Source organism: Aquarana catesbeiana, linkage group LG08 (genome assembly GCF_042186555.1).
Source record: "Aquarana catesbeiana isolate 2022-GZ linkage group LG08, ASM4218655v1, whole genome shotgun sequence".
NCBI lineage: Eukaryota > Metazoa > Chordata > Amphibia > Anura > Ranidae > Aquarana > Aquarana catesbeiana.
Genome location: NC_133331.1, coordinates 177,356,653 through 177,374,632, shown reverse-complemented (window position 1 = coordinate 177,374,632; position 17,980 = coordinate 177,356,653). Strand labels below are relative to the sequence as shown.

At 41.6% G+C, this 17,980-nt stretch overlaps 1 protein-coding gene across 1 annotated transcript in view; it reads right to left on the bottom strand.

Annotated features, from left to right (window-relative positions):
* Nucleotides 1-2,616: 2,616 nt before the first annotated feature.
* LOC141105317 (steroidogenic acute regulatory protein, mitochondrial-like) overlaps nt 2,617-17,980 on the bottom strand; it is a 45,240-nt gene continuing 29,876 nt past the window's right edge. The window contains exons 5-7 of the mRNA XM_073595190.1: nt 14,846-15,030; nt 12,623-12,716; nt 2,617-2,843 (exon numbers count right to left, since the gene is read on the bottom strand). Of these exons, the coding sequence (XP_073451291.1) occupies nt 2,742-2,843; nt 12,623-12,716; nt 14,846-15,030 (381 nt within the window). The 3' untranslated portion in view covers nt 2,617-2,741. The remainder of the gene's footprint in view (nt 2,844-12,622; nt 12,717-14,845; nt 15,031-17,980) is intronic.

Genomic DNA, 17,980 nt, shown 5'->3' with positions numbered 1-17,980 from the left:
GAAGACAACTTATCAATCACCATATAGACTATTTACCAGCAATACACCTCTGAGTTTTGTACAGCAGGAACATTGTTGCATATAGTATTAAGGTATCAATTAAGTAATCACTGTGAGGATTTTGCCCATCAGGTTCTCCTATACATTTTTTTTTGGGAAAATTTACCTTTTTATGATTGGATGTTTAATGTGAACACAGGTGGACTTCACATTTATTTGCACATTTTTTTTACAAAGATTAACATGGTTTCCATATGGGTACAATAGCACATTTTCCAATGTCCTAGCACAGTGGTTCTCAACTCTTGTCCTCAGGACCCACTAACAGGCCAGACTTTAAGTATTACCTTTGGGAGATGCAGACTAGAATACTGCAATCACTGAGCAGCAAATGATATCACCTGTGATGTATTTCAGTTATCTTGCAAACCTGGCCTGTTAGTGGGACCTGAGGACAGGAGTTGGGAACCACTGTCCTAGCATATCACTTACTAAAGAAATATCTATGAGTAGGGCATGTACAAGTGGGGATTTTTTACTAGCCCTGATCTTCAGTCAGAAGAGAATTCAAAAGAGAAATTCTGATGTAACTATTCAGGAGCTATAGTACTTGAGCTATATGACCACTGTGTGGAAAGTTTTTATCCAACGTTGAGCACCAGAATTTTATGTCTAGTATCTAAGCTAAAATACAGCTAAACCATGTGCCTGCCTATATGAAAGAAATGTGCAAACATTGGATTTGAAATAGAGAAGAGAAAAAAAAAGGGAATAGTGTAGACTTGAAGGATCTCAGTATAGAAGATTATAGTGAGGAATTAGAGGGGGGAGGTCATCTGTTATCGAAGGACAGGGGTCACCCACCTTCATCAACAAAACACAAACAATGATCATCAACCTGGTCTTCAGTGGTTTTCAAATGTCAGATCAATATACGGGTTAGGTTGGGTGTGTGTTCTGTAAACTACCCCTATATTTAGGAATTTGAAGATGACCCATCGAGTTTGTGTTTGTTAAAGGAGATGCTGTAATCTGTTGCAATGGCCTTGTGAAGCCATTCTATTATGGAGGGTGGAAAAGAGGAATTCAAATTTATATGAATTATGTTTTTGCTGCATTAGGAAGATGTAAGGCTAGTGACGATTTAACATTTTTGAGAGAGAGGTTGGAGACATGTAGTAAGTAGGTAGCTGGAGAGAAATCAGTTTCAGTCTCTTTGATTTAGTTCAAAAAGCCTTTAATAATATTTCTCCAATAGGGGGAGAAACAGGTGTTTTCCTACCCTATACAGACCGTTGATCCAGAGTCCTGCTGGCATCTCCAACATGTATTGGAGTGCACTTCACATTTTAGTCACCTTGGGCCACAGTATGTAGAATGGAAATTATTTGTGTGCGTTCCTGGGGGCTCCTTTAGAAAATGCTAAAAAAATGCCTTATTTTTGCCACCTATTAGTTCTTTACATTCTAGTAAAGCACCCTCTTGGTGTGAAATAGCTAATGACATTTTTGGTTCAAATGTAAAAACAAGCTGTGAAGACAGGAACAATGTTTCTCAGTTTTGCAGCTGTGTGCACAAAATGTAATTTGTATTAGCCTCATTGTGGGTTCTTAAATAGCCCCCAGAGAGATGCTCTGACCCACATCAACCTATTGCACCTAATTTTTCTTTGATCTGACATTTAATTGGTTGCTCTAGGTCAGGGGTACCCAACCCCCAGGTCGTGGACCGGTGCTGGTCCATGGCTTTTGATGACTGGCCGCACAGCAAGAGATAAGAAGCGACCGTGGTCCACACAGGGCTATCACAGACTGCTGTTGCCACTCACCTCCTGCTGTATGGCCATGCCTGTGCCTCATCTCCCGGATGCTCCACTCACCCGGCCGACGATGTCATCCTATCAACAGAGCAGGGGCGGGAGAAACTGCAGATCGGATTGGAGAGCTCCTCCCGCCCTGCTGATAGGATGACATCATCAGGGGGGAGTGGGGGAGCCAGGAGAGGGCACACAAACTGATCACAACCTCTGCCCTGCCAAAGGTAGGAGTACTGTGCAGGGGAGGCAGAGATTGGAATGGGGAAGTGTGAAGTTAGAGAGGAAAGAGGGAGGGGGGCAGACTGCAGGGGGACTGTGATTGCTGGGGCACAGTAATATTAAGGGGAATGCACTGTAAAGGGGCACTGTAATCATCACAGTGCCCCTTTACAGTGCAGAACCCCTTTACAGTACAGTCCCCTTTATATCACAGTGCCCCCTTTACAGTGCAGTCCCCTTTACATCACAGCCCTTTTACAGAGCAGTCCATGTTACATTAATGTTAAGGGAACTGCACTGTAAAGGGGGACTTCACTGTAATGTTTTGTGATGTAAAGAGGAACGGAGGACACTGGTATAAAGGGGGGGGGGGGCTGTGCTGTAAAGAGGGGCTGAGGACAGACTCAGTGAATAACCCCCCATAACCCCCCACCCCCTGGGAAAATTTTCTGGTCCCTGGTGCCAAAAAGGTTGGGAACTGCTGCTCTAGGTTATGGCACTGTTTACATGTCCCTTAGTTAATAAATAAGCCGGTAAGCATGAAAGATACATTTATACGAATATTGTTTTTTCCTTTTATTGCTAATCTGCCATATTTTCTCAACAATAAAACTCATTCTGAAGCTAGCTACATTGTGATATGCATTATACCTCTAATAGCTAAACTTCATATAATCGTCATACATATAATAAAATAAGGTACATCTTAGATCTTCTCTAATGAAGACAGGTGCCTCCTCAGGTGTGAGATAAAATCAGCCTGGGACTGGGACAAGACCCGTTCTGTTATTGATTGAGGTATCCAGCCCTGTTGGAGATGGAAAAATAAAGCCTAAGTAGCTGATTTACACAGTATTTTCAGTAAATATGTACAAAGAAAATATTAGGCAGTGCTAAGACCTTTGTTCACAAGTGGCATGAGCATTCATGTATTTGCATTCATTTTTTACTTATGTAGAAATGTACCATTAGCACATTTTTTCACTTATGCAGTTATAACAGCACACCTAAAATCTTAAGGGAAATAAAACCTCATTGCAACATACTGCATCATTTTTGCCATGCTGTGAAGCAAAGCATGGCGACCTTGGCAATATGTACTAACCCCTACTGCCGCCATTGCACAATTTAGGTGATTGGTGGGGGGGGGGGGGGACAATGCAGATCAACCTTCTGTTTTTCTGTTTTTACTGCCCCCTGGCTGCCTGTGTGAATGAGGCCTTAACCGACTCAATACAGGGCACTTTCACCCCCTTCCTGCCCAGGCCATTTTTCAGGTTTCAGCACTGTCACACTTTGAATGACAATTGCGCGGTCATGCTACAGTGTACCCAAATTAATTTTTAATCATTTTCTTCACACAAACAGAGCTTTCTTTTGATGGTATTTAATCACTGCTGAGTTTTTTATTTTTTCCAAAAAAAAAACAGAAAAAAAGACTTTAGATTTTAGTTTCTGTCAGTAAACGTTGTAAATAAGTACATTTTCTCCTTCACTGATGTGCGCTGAGGAGGGGGCACTTATGGGCACTGATGAGGCGGTACTTATGGGCGCCGATGAGGCGGCCCTTATGGGCACTGATTAGGTGGCACTATTATGCTGCACTGATGGGCACTGATAGGTGGCACTGATAGGTGGCACTGATGAGCACTGATAGGTGTTACTGATGGGCACTGATAGGTGGCACTGGTGGGCACTGATAGGCAGCACAGATAGGTGGCACTGGTGGGCAGCACTGATGGGCACTGATATGGGAATTGATGGGCAGCACTGATGGAAATTGATGGGCAGCACTGATGAGCAGGCACTGATGGGCACTAAAAGGCAGCACTGACTGGCACCAGTAATGGGTACTGATTTGTGTCACTCATGGACACTAATTTGTGTCACTGATGGGCACTGATTGGTGGCACTTCTGGGGCTTTATTGTGCCATAAGTGAATACATTTGTTGTGTATGTCATTAGAGACCATATTGGCTTGCTGGTCTGTGGTGATGAACCTGTATAGGTGATCATCAAGTTTTTCTTTTGCAAGTGATTCCTACTGGGCCTTTCTGAACACAACTGATAAAGGAACCAGAAATGTATGATACAGAGCTGTGATTGGATGCCTCACCCTGAGAAGACATCTAACGGATTTGCCTCTCTTCCCAGACTGCTAGCCACAAAGTTATCCTATTATATCCAGATAGAGAGCACTTCTTTGATCAGCAAATATCTTTCGTCAATTTTAAGGGTTTATGGACAGTGGACAACATGAAGGCCATGCTAACCTAATGTCACTTTTTGACTCTACGTCTGCTTTAATGTTGTCTTTACATTAAAAACATATCAACCCCCATTCCAGTACTGCATCCATGCAGCTTCCTTCAACCACTGGCTTGGTTGGAAATTTGTTTAGTGCTTCGTGGCAGCTTAAGATTTTGCGAGTTGGCAGCTTATTGATTTCCCTGTCCTAAAAGCCTTTCACAATAAGTTAATTCTGCATACGTTTTAGCACCCAGCTAACGGACTGTCAGTAGGTTTGTATTTTGCAAAAATTTCAAATTGCCACAGTGATCGGTGCATATTCCATCCATCTCCCTACAGCTTAGGAAATCCAACTATACAGGTTTATGTAAGTATCTACTGCTTAATATATATATACATATATACACACACACATATACATTATATATATATATATATATATATATATATATATATATATATATATATATATATACACACACACACACACACACACACACACAGTCATGGCCAAAAATATTGCATTTCTTTCAAATAATGAACCACTTGCAATTACAAAGGTTTAGGCATTTTCATGTTTACTTTTTTGTTTGCATTGGTATGGCTCAAAAAATGTGGAGAAACAAAATGCCAAATTGGAGGCATTTCACACAAAACTCCAAAAATGAACTGGACACAATTATTGGCATTCCAAATGTGTGATGCTCCTGTAATTTGTAATTAAACGCACATCAATTAACAGGTGCTGACAATATAGAAATTATAGAAATATAGAAATTTCACCATTTTAACCAGTTAAAATGGTGAAAATGTACTCAACCTTTCTGTTGTGTGTCTCTGTATGCCACACAGAGCATGGAGAAGAGAAAGAGCAGCAAATAATTATCTGCGGATTTGAGAACAAAAATTATGGAAAAGCATGAACAATCTCAAGGTTACAAGTACATCTCCAGAGATCTTAATGTTCCTGTGTCCACTGTGCGCAACATTGTGAGGAAGTTTACAGCCCATGGCACTGTAGCTAGTCTCCCTGGACATGGACAAAAGAGAAAAAATGATCAAAGATTGCAGCAAAGGATTGTTTGAATGGTGAATAAAGAACCTCAATCAACTTCCAGACAAATTCAAGCTGACCTTCAGGCACAGGGTACAACTGTCTCAGCTCGCACTATACGTCGCCATCTGAATGAAAAGGGGCGCTAAAAAAGCCAGATTGGAGTTTGCCAAAACTTACCTAAAGAAACTAAAATCCTTTTGGGAGAATGTGATGTGGACAGACAAACCAAAATTACAGCTTTTTGGTAAAGCCCATCATTCTACTGTTTTCAGAAAAAGTGTTGGTTCAAGTATGCTGTGTGTTTTGACAGTGTATAACAGCTTGCAGGGTGGTATTCCCTTTGGGGTTCGCGTGGATCTTCTGATTTCAGGCAGTTCAGCTGGATCTTGAATTAGGCATTGTGAGTTCCAACTCTTGTTCTGACTCCTGCCCAGGTTCGCTTTGGTCTACATTTTCTTCTGGTATGCTAGACATATGAACTTCACAGCTTTCAGGGATTGGTGTTTTTGGTGATGGGCTCTCATCAAAGTAAACACTATGGCTTATTGTCACTCTGTCAGTCTTTGGGTGTAGGATTCTGTAGCCCTTAGTTTGCTCACTGTAGCCTACTAGAATGCCCTCTATGGCTCTGTTCTCCAGCTTGGATCATTTCCCATTTGGAATATAAGCATATGTTTTATATGCAAACACTCTGATATGCCCTATGCTAGGCTTTGATCCATGCCACATTTGGAATGGAGTACTTTTAATGGCTCTTGATGGTAGTCTGTTCTGTAGGTAGGTTGCAGTCATGACTGTTTCTCCCCAGTACTTGAGAGGTAGGTTGGGATCCGACAACATGCACCTGGCCATTTCTATAAGAGTGCTTCAGGAATGAGGCCACTTCTTTGCTTATGTATTCTCCCCCATTGTCAGTACGTATTATTCCTGGTTTCCATTGGAATTTGTTGCTAGACATGGCAACGAACTCTTGAAATTTCTCTGATGTTTCGTTCTTGTGTTTCATCACATAAGTAGTTGTGTACCTGGAATAGTCGCCAATGAAAGTCAGTAGATAATCTGTTCCCGCCTGACGTGGGAGTTTTCATTACATCACTGTGTATGAGCTGCAGGGGGTGGGTAATTTTTCTTTGAGATGCCTGTGGAAGGGGAGCACGTGTGGCTTTTGCTTCAATATAGCTTTTGCATTTCATGAGCACTTTGCAAGGCGCTAATCTTGTCAAATCTTCTGATAAGCCTCTCTTTATAATATCCTGTACAGCTTCTGGACTTCTGTGCCCCAGCCGCCTGTGCCATAAGTGAATACATTTGTTGTGTATGTCATTAGAGACTATATTGGCTTGCTGGTCTGTGGTGATGAGCCTGTATAGGTGATCATCAAGTTTTCCTTTTGTGAGGCATGGCTTATTATAGTGAATTGTGCATTCATCATCATGGAACTTAACTGTGAGACCGTTGTTTGCAAGACTTTTCACTGATAGAAGGCTGCCTTCTAGTTCTGGAACATACAGCACTTTCTTTACAAGGATACTGTGCTTGCCTTGTGATGTAATGCAGTTCAGAAAGCCCTGGCCATTACCTTCTGAAGTGAAGTTTTTCCCGTTTTTGCTAGGAAACCTTTGCCTTTTGCACTGTAATCAATGTTTGTGAAGAAGGTCTCTTCGCTTGTCATGTGGCTTGCCGCTCTGTGTCACTTTAAAGGTGCCACTCCATGATGTGTCTTCAGTTTCCTTTGTAATTGCTTTGACTCTTTCTTTTGTGGATAGCCCTAGCTTTCGCTGCTCGGCTTTCCAGATAGAACAATACTTTTTTAAGTGACCGGCCTTTTTACAGCGAAAGCTTTGCTTTCTTTGTTGTGTCTTTGTACATCTTAAGAGCTTTGTCATCATGGTGTGTATTTTCTTTCCTTCTGTCATATTCATTAATTCATTTGCCTTTGACATATTCCAGTGTCAACTCCTGCTCGGGTCAGGTTTCTAATGGGTTAATAAGAGCAGTATATGCCTCTGGAAGGCTTCAGAGGAGCAGGGCACCAATATGGTTATCTTTGATGTCCTTTCCGATGGCTATGCTCTATGATCTCTAGCATAGTATACATGTGGTCACATTGTCATGGTTCCTACACTCTGGATCTTGCTTTGCAATTAGCACCTGTCACTCCTGGTTCAGCTGAGGCAGTTTATAAAATCAGCTGGGTATAAAACACTGCCTCACCCTGAGGACTGTGTCAGTTCATTGTCTTTTTTCCTTTCCCAAAGGTTCCCGTTTTCCTGTGTTCTTATTTTCAAGTTTCAGTGTTCCAAGACTGACCCCGGCTTCTGACCCTGGCTCTGTTCATCGTTAACTCTGACTTCTGGAATCCCTGACTACGGCTTCACCTCAACAATCCTTTGGTAAATTCCCTGTCAAGCCCCCGTGCTCAGATTCACAGCCCAGGTAGCCTTTTACCTAGTTACCATGGGCTGTGTGTATTTGCAAGGGTGAGCATACATCTCTGCACTATGGACTCCAACCAAGGTAAGCCCTTACATAATGAACTGACCCTCATGGAGTCCACAGAGATGTACAAGATGCTTACCTAAATAAAAAAGAAAAAAGAATTGCGCTAGGTGAACAATCTCTCTAAAACAAAAAACCGTGAAGGGGGTCCTGCAGCTACGTACTATAACCCCAATACGAGGGCACATAGATAAAGCAAAAAATAAAAAACAGTACAGCGCTGGACAAATTACAAAGTGAATGAATGTGTAGTTAAGTGAATATGAAAATTAATAATAGAATATATGTAAAAAAAACACCAAATAATACATATGAAACAATGTTAAAAAATCATGAAAAATCAACACTTATTACACTTGAATGTTCCAAAAAGTGCCAAATCGTTTTGAGCCGCTCTATTTCGTTGGCAGAGTGTAGAGTACACGCGCAGCCAAATAAGCACGAAAGAGGAGGCATGCAGGTCCTACCATCATTTTCGTGTTGAAGTTCATGTGTATTAACTTATCATTTTTGTGATTGTGCCTTTATGCCGAGTTTATGACTTACAATCTTTTATGATCGAGGTATTGGGGCAACTATATGACTCTTATATCAATGTTTACATCTTATTACCCTAAATCTTCTTAGCTCTTTTCCTTCTTTTTTCTGGCATGGTCTATCTCCGCTGGACTGTTTGCTACTATGAGTCATTTTGTCATCACACTCTCCTGAGCATTCCCGATTGCCACAAAGGAGACATCCGGAAAGGAGAAAGGAGACCTAAGGGCCATCAACTGATATCCTGTTGCGATTCTTTTGGTAATCTACTAAGCCTGTACTGACCCCCCTGAGTAAGGGCGGTCGCAGGCTTTCTGGTAAGCCTCCATCTTGTTTTTCCACTTGGTGACGGGCAGCACTAATAAGTTGGCACATCAGATTTGGATCTGCTTCACTTCTATATTATCACATTTGTGGACTTTTGTTTGAATTCTTTTTTTCATTTGAACACATTTTTTGGCACTTTTTGGAACATTCAAGTGTAATAAGTGTTGATTTTTCATGATTTTTTAACATTGTTTCATATGTATTATTTGGGGGTTTTTTTTTTATATATTCTATTATTAGTTTTCATATTCACAAGATGCTTACCTCCCTTGCTCAGCAAGTCTTCAGCCTGGGCCAGACCGTTTCGGAGCTGCAGCAAGAGGTCCTGTTGTTTAAAACTACAGTACGCCCAGCCCCGGAACCAGCATGTCCTGAACCATTTGTTGTGATGCCAGAGAGGTTTGACGGTAGTCGTGCATCCTTCTTGTGTTTTAGGATGAATTGTGAGCTGTTTGCTCTTAAGCTTAGGTCATATGCCACCGATTATATAAAGGTTCACGCTACCATCAACCTGCTCACTGGGCAAATCAAAACATGGGCTCATCAGCTACTACAGGAAAGGAGTCCAGTTCTGGACAGCTGGGAAGCATTCATGTTTGCCCTGGACTCTCACAATACAGTTTCAAAGAAAACCAGGGTTCCCAAGTCTGCTCCTAGTTCATGTGGCCTATGGGGACCCAGGGACAGGAATACCCTGTACAGATACGACTTCAAGCCATTCCAGTACATGCCAAGCTATGAAGCTCTAAAGCCACAAAGCCTAGACGCTCCTGAGGATATACACACACCTACCCTGGAAGATGTGGAACCCATGGAGATCGGAGTCCTCCAGTCCAAGCTGTCCAAGGGTGAAAGAGAGCGGAGGAGAGGCTGTGGTCTTTGTTTCTATTGTGGAGAAAGAGGGCACTTTATCTCTCTCTGCCCTACTCGCCCACCTCGGCCAAAGATTCTTCAAGTGGGTACTATTAGGATCCATCATGTTACCCCTACTTATCAGCCTGTAAACTGCCAAGGTTGCTGTAAGACCTGTTCATGTTCAATGACACAAGTGGGTACCCTGACTACGGTGGTTAACGATACCAGTGTCCCTCAAGAACCCGTAACCAATACCCCTGAGAAGCTCCTACCATCTGGCCTAGAGGCAACTATGCGACCTTCTGACAACAAACCAGTTCCTGTAGTTATCCCAAGCTCCATAATGGTAAGTGCAGAAACATCATCCTGTACTGCCAAGGAAGTTCTACCACCTGACTGCACATATGCCTCGAATGGCACTATATTCTGTAAGCAGGAACTGGAGATGTTTGAAAAAGCTTTGCAAGCAACAATGTCCAAAAGGAATAAGGAAAGGTCTTCTAACACTAGTGTTGGTGCATTGTTTCTCCGTGAACTAGATGAAGACTGTACATATGGCATGGTTGCCTATGACGAACTACCTGTTCACGCCCAGAGGGCGTTTCTAAGGGGGGGTGGAAATGTCACGGTTCCTACCGTGCCATGCAAACGGCCAGGCGTGGCCACCCCCCAGGTGGCTCAAGGAGGTATTGAACCCATGACTTTCTGTGTACTGCTTCTGCTGTATTGCCTCTAAGCCACACCTCAGCTCATTATTCAGCCTGGTTTCCAGCTATGCCTTGTCCTGCATGCAGCACTTAGGGCTATGCTCTGGATCTTGCTTTGCAATTAGCACCTGTCACTCCTGGTTCAGCTGAGGCAGTTTATCAAATCAGCTGGGTATAAAACACTGCCTCACCCTGAGGGCTGTGTCAGTTCATTGTCTCTTGTATTGCCAAAGGTTCCTATTTTCCTGTGTTCTTATTTTCAAGTTTCAGTGTTCCAAGACTGACCCCGGCTTCTGACCCTGGCTCTGTTCATCGTTAATTGTGACTTCTGGAATCCCTGACTACGGCTTCACCTTGACAATCCTTTGGTAAATTCCCTGTCAAGCCCCCGTGCTCAGATTCACAGCCCAGGTAGCCTTTTAGCTAGTTACCGTGGGCTGTGTGTATTTGCAAGGGTGAGCATACATCTCTGCACTATGGACTTCAACCAAGGTAATATTCTGGCCTTCTTCTAGTCTCATCTTATACAACTTTTTTAATAGAAACAGCTTACTGTTGAGGCTTGAGCGCTCATGCAATTTTTGTAATGAAGTCCACATACCTTTGCCCATTTTCTCTGTTCTTATGTGGAAAAACTGGTCATCTTTCACTAGCAAGCTTATAGTCGTTATTGACTGTCTATCCTTCCTGACCCAGTCCTCTGTCTTTACGGTTGTGGGGCTGTCTGTATTCAGCACTTGCCACAAGTCAACCTTGCCAAGAATAATTTCTGGCTTGAACTTCCATAGCTGGTAATTGGCATTGTTCAGCTTTGCTATTGCAAATTTCATATCTGAACCACTTGCCAGCTTTCAGTAGTTTGTATATAGTACTCACTGTACTCACTGAGTTGCAGAATTACCTCTCCAGTGCCTGGGTGTTGCTGGGTATGCTGGGTTCGCTGAGTATTAAAATCCTGCACTGGAAGCTTCTTGTTTACAGCAATAGCTTTGCTTTTATGGAGGATTACAGAACATGTCTTTCCATGGAACAGGAACAAGGAGCATACAACTAAATACACAGAGAGATAACACTTCCTCTGATTACATTACCATAGATACACTGCCACCCGCTGAATAGATAGGTAAAATGCATACATTGTATAGTTCACAGTATATATAAGCAGATTGCTGTTTTTCTTCCAACAAAAAGAAATGAGGCCTTTGAAGTCCCTACAGTCAAACACAGTGGAGGTTCACTGATGTTATGGGGTTGTTTTGCTGCTTCAGGCCCTGGATGTCTTGACCGTGTGCATGGCATTATGAAATCTGAAGACTAACAAAGAATTCTGGGGTGGAATGTAGGGCCCAGTGTCAGAATGTTGGGTCTCCTTCAGAGGTCATTGGTCTTACAGCAGGATGATGACCTAAAGCATATGTCAAAAAGCACTCAGAAATGGTTAAAGTTCTGGAGAGTACTGAACTGGCCAGCAATGAGTCCAGATCTAAATCCCATAGAGCAGCTATTGAGAGATTACAAAACAGCAGTTGGTAAAAGGAATCCTGGAGAGACCTGGAGCAGTTGGCGAAAGAAGAATGGTACAAAATTTCAGTTAGAGAGGTGTAAGAAACTCATTGGTTTTAGGAAGCCATTGATTTCAGTTATTTTCTCCAAGGGGTGTGCTACCAAATATTAAATTGAGGGTGTGTTTTGCGTGGAATGTGTCAGATTTGGCTTTTTGTTTCTCCACTTTTTTGTGTCATATCAAAACAAACAAAAGATATAAACACGAGAAAGGCTAAATATTATTAATTGCAGCAATTTTCTGGGTGAAGTGGTTCACTACCTGACAGAAAAGCAGGGGTGCCATTATTTCTGCCCATGACTGTATATATATTATATAGAGTTCTGTTTTCCTGCACATTTGTCTCCCTTCTGTTGAAATGGCCAATAAGGATGAGCCGAACACCCCCCCCCCCCCCCCCGGGTTCGGTTCGCACCAGAACTTGCGAACAGGCAAAAAATGTGTATGAGCACGTGAACACCATTAAAGTCTATGGGACATGAACATGGAAAATCAAAAGTGCTCATTTTAAAGGCTTATATGCAAGTTATTGCCATAAAAAGTAATTGGGGACCCGGGTCTTGCTGCAGGGAACATGTATCAATGGAAAAAAAAAGTTTTTTCCATTGATAAAAAGGGCTTTCGAATTTGCTGCGAAAGCCGCATAATGTTCGCTGTTCAGCGAATGGGCGAACACCCGATGTTCAAGTCGAACTTACATTCGACTCGAACATTGGGCTCATCCCTAATGGCCAACCTTAGTGTCATCACTGCCTAGTTAAAATAATAGAATATATATATATAGTCTTACCTTGAGATCTAAACTTAGAAGCCAAGTGAAATGTGTTTTCCTCCTGTCACCTTCAACGGGCCTTAAAATAATACAGGTGAGTTTGGCTTTTGCCCTGTAGAGAAGCATAAACGTATTACTTATAGGAAATATTTGTGTAGACAACAAATAAAGGGAAGTACATCATATATAACACACAGTATTTATTCTACAGCAATGTTTTAAAAATTAAGGTTGTAATCTTTTTTACCTGTCTGGTATAGTAAGGTTTAAAGATGAATTCCAGGTATGGATATTTTAAAGATAGTTACATTGGTCCAGCTTGGACCAATGTGACTATGTGTATATTGTATCTGGCTGACGCCCTTTGGCATTTTGAAATCACTGAAGTAGACACCACTACTCCAGTGATCTCCACTAGCGTCTGGGTCTCATACTGAGCAGCTGCCCTACCTCATTCTCAGCACAGGAGGTTGGCTGCTTGGCACAGGCACCATTGAGAGAATTCTTTGCATATTCTGAATGAATGTAAACCATCCTCTGATTGAACAAGAAGCTTTACATCACCACCTCACCTCATTCAATCAGACAACGCAGCGCATTCATTCAGAAAATGCAAAGCATTATTAGAATGGCACCGACCAACCTCCTGTATTCACAATGCATCAGGCGAGCCACTCAACACGGGACCCAGGAGCAAGTGGAGATTGGACATGTGTGATTTGTTTTGTTTTACGAATCGAAATTTGGACTAAATTTGCTTTATTCAGAGGTTCTAATGGATCCGAAGTTTCCGAATCACAATAGTAACGAATTTCAACAAATCCGAAACAAATTATAACATAACGAATTATCCAAATTCTAATTTGAATTTGAATTAGAAAATGAACTTACATTTTAAATGGAAACATAAAACATATTGCAATAATTACAGTAAGGTATAAAAGTGAAATAAGATGATGATTCCTACAAAGGCTGCTTTATAGAAGAATAGAATATAATAAAACAGAATAGAATAGAAAAGAATATAATTGAATAAAACAGAATAGCATAGAATATAAAGGGATAGAATAGCATAGCATAGAATAGAATAAAATAGAATAGAAAATAAAAGCATAGAATAGAATAATTGGAATAGTTTAAAATAGAATAAAACTGAATGAATATAGCCATCTTCTGAAATTCTAATTTCGAATCAATTTGAAAAAAACAAATATACGAAACAAATCCGAATTTACAAAACAAATTCCGAAAACAAATCATTCAAACATAATGAATATAATTAAACTAAATTATTAACTTAACAAACGAATCCAAAACGAAACAAAATTTTCTATTGTGCATCTCTAATGGAGATCACTGGAATAGTGGTGTCTAATTCGGTCATTTCCAGCTTCCAGGGGCATCGGCCAAGTATGGCACATACTGTACATACTGGTCCAAGCTGGACCATTGTAACTACAGTATCTCACAAAAGTGAGTACACCCCTCACATTTTTGTAAATATTTTATTATATCTTTTCATGTGACAACACCAAAGAATTAACACTTTGCTACAATGTAAAGTAGTAAGTGTACAGCTTGTATACATGTATTGTATTGTGTAAATTTGCTGTCCCCCTCAAAATAACTCAACACACAGCCATTAATGTCTAAACTGCTAGCAACAAAAGTGAGTACACCTCTAAGTGAAAATGTCCAAATTGGGCCCAAAGTGTCAATATTTTGTGTGGCCACCATTATTTTGCAGCATTGCCTTAACCCTCTTGTGCATGGAGTTCACTAAGTGTATCTAAAACAAGACAAGAAATGAGGGAAGCAGTTGTCACTGGGATAGGAACATGCAGGCAGTAATAATAACCTAACAGGTTCTAATTCTTTTTTATTTTACTGAAAAATGTTTCATTGCAATATGTGCCCCACTTGGGTTAGGCAGAAGTACCTTGACACAGCCATGTATTTGCAAATGTATGCATTCAAAATCCCTATTTGTAACCTAAAATATTAAAACATTTTGATTCACTTTTTGTGCTTACTAGCTGTGAGTGTGTTGGGGAACTTTTGTGCTGCTGGAGTGATTTACAAACAGTTCCTTTCTCAATAGAAAGTGAGGAGAAAACTCCCCACTGGGTTAAAAAATAAAACCTTGCAGAGGCTTTAAGCATTACCTATTTTACCCAAAGCTAGAGTTGAGCCTTAAACTTCAGACCTCTTTACAACATCTGGTCTCTGCACCATACATACCTAATCATTTCTTTTTGCGGTGGCATCAAGTTTGAATGAGCTTCAGTTCCAATGAGGTATAAAGAGGAGCCTGACCTGCAGCAATGCTGCACATTGACAAAGTCTCTTTGGCTGACCATGTGTGCCAGGTTCTGTGCGGTCACTTCTCTCGTGAGTAATGTGTTCTTTCCAATTCTTTGAAGGATCTGCCGAAAAAAAAAGACAATTCACCTGTGTTTATTTTCCATGTTAGCTTGTGGAGATTGTCTATGATGATTTTCATTACGGAGGTCAGAGTAATAATCCTACAGCAGTGTTTCTCACCTTTTTTCTCACCTTTTTTAGTTAAGGCACCATTTAAAATTTTGGACAATCTCAAGGCACCCTTCAAAATTATGGACAATCTTGAGGCACCCTTCAAAATTACGGACAATCTCGAGGCACCCTTCAAAATTATGGACAGTCTCAAGACATCCTTTAAACCTATGGACAGTCTTGAGGCACCCCATTCTAATATGTAAAAACTATTTTAATAGTTTTACATAATGCAGCAACATCCACACACATAGGACACCCAACGTTAGAGGTGCAAACTAGTACTGACTAGTATTCCAGTGTTTCTCTTCTTTCTCAGTTTTTCTCCATCACGCAGCTAATGTGACCCCAAAGCTGATGGAGAGAGGCAGGGAAGGGTCAAACAAGGATGCTTGCAGGCTACGGACATCCTCCTTATCAACTGTGATGTCATTCGTTGTTAGACAGTCAGCAGCTAGAAGGTTGTAATGGTGCACAATGAAAACCTGTGGCTTTGTGTAACTAAAAGGCAGGCTTCATCCACACACCGCCTGTATACAATTTTTGGGCATTTTGCCAAGGCACCCCTAAAGAAACCTCAAGGCACCCAGGTGGAAAAAGGCTGGTCTAAAGAGAATCACAGAATTCATAAATCTTGATAGGCTGGATCCTCATGCTGGGTGATTTTCAGATTTGAAAGATCTACTTGGAAATATTCACCCGAATCAAAAATGGATTAATCCATAATTCTCCCAACTGGATCATCACTCTTGAAAGCCTGCTACCTTGTATTCCTGACTTTCTCATTTGGGTTTAGAAGAACAGAGTAGCATTATTGTACTATTGCCGGTGCCTCCCGACCCTTTAAGAGGTTTATGATGATGGGATTAGCTTAAGAGCATGTGACCACCGTGATTGGCTGTCACAGTGGTCACGTGATCCGAAAACTCCTGATCGCTGCTTGCTTTAGGTTAGGCCCTGGTAACTGTGTTGGGAGTGCACACTGCATGCGCTCTTGGCACAGCTGTATAGACAGCAATTCACACAAATATGAGGCCCCTCGGCACCAAGGACCAGGCTCTGAGAGGCCGCATATTTGCGTGCGGCCAACGCCAAGGAGTTAATGTAAAAGGTTACTTATACTGTACTCATCCTGTGTGATGTCTTATCTCTCTAATGTGCTTCTGCTGCCTACAATCTATGTTCCCTCATTACCATAGTCAGTAGCTATCAACATTCCGCTGAGCACAGCAAGGTATTTGACAATGGCAAAAGATGAGTAAGTAAAATGATATTGCTGTGTTTACCTTTTGTTAATCTATTACTCATAGCTATCTTGTTGATTTTAGGTAGAGCTCTTAGTTACACATCAGTCATATAATATAGACCCCATAAAATATTTAGTTTACATCAGCTAGCTATATTCTGGGTGCATTAAAAACATAAGATGTGCAAAGTCTAATGCCCTGTACACACGACCGGTTTTGCCGTCGGAATAAACTCCAAACATTTCTCCGACAGAATTCCGCTCAATCGGTCTTGCCTACACACGGTCACACCAAAGTCCGACCGTCCAGAACACGGTGACGTACAACACGTACGATGGGACTAGAAAAAGGAAGTTCAATAGCCAGTAGCCAATAGCTTCCGTCTCGTACTTGCTTCAGAGCATGCGTCGTTTTTGGTCTGTCGGAACAGCATACAGACGAGTAGTTTTCCTGATAGGGATTGGTTCCGTCGGAAATATTTAGAACATGTTCCATTTCTAGGTCCATCAGAATTTTCGAAAAAGAAAGTCTGATGAGGCATATACACGATCGGAATAGACGATGAAAAGCTTCCGTCTGACTTTTCTGTCGGACATTCCACTCGTGTGTACGCAGCATTATAGTTTTCTTCAAAAAGCAGCCACAGTCTGAGAAGATAAGCCTGTCCCTTGCCAGAATGTTGTAGTCAATGTGGTTGACAGAGCTAGAATCAGAGCTAGATCCCTCCAATCAGGAGGAAACACAACCTTTTTCATCAGAGTGCTCAAGCTCTAAATCAACAGGGGATGTGCCAGACCTCTGCAGAGAGACCACTGCATCCACACAGACTGGGAGTCCTTCTCTATGCATGCTAACTGGGGACACGCTTTTCCACTTCGTTTTTTTTAAATGTAATACACTGAACACCTTTTGTTTTGATGCACCTTGAATGTAAATTTGATTTAAATTGAAAGTTTAATTAGTTAAAGTGGCATTAAACCCAAAACCCAAAATGTAATATATATTATAGCTTATCAATAATGTTTGGTTTAACTGAATGTATCAGCACTTCATAACAAGAGAATGGAAAGCAATGAATAGATGGGATTTTTATTGTGCCAACCCAACCCCCCCCCCCCGCAGAAAGGAATGTAAATAAAAAAATCAATGACGTCACAAGAGACGGGCTCTTTGGGCGATGTCATTGGATGGCCACGCCCCATGCCTATATAAGAGGTGCTGGACAGCGAGAAAAGACAGCTTCAGCGGGTAATTGGCAGCGTTGAAGAAGACGGCGGCAAAGAAGAAGAAGAAGATGGCGGCAGCGAAGAAGAAGAAGTTGGCGGCGAGGAAGAAGAAGATGGCAGCGAGAAAGAAGACAGCTCCATGGGAGAAGACAGCACAAGAAGAAGACAGGACTGGGAGATGACGGCTCAGGGAGAAGATGGCTCTGGGCTTCTTATTTAATAAAGGACTTGTCAAAATCTTGTAGTTTATTAACATTTCACCCTAAAAAACACAGGCCAGGGTTGTGGGGAAGAGGCCCATGTCCTCATCAACATGGGGGCAAGGTGTTCGCTTGTCCCCTCCCTTTCCTGACCTATCGTGCGGCATG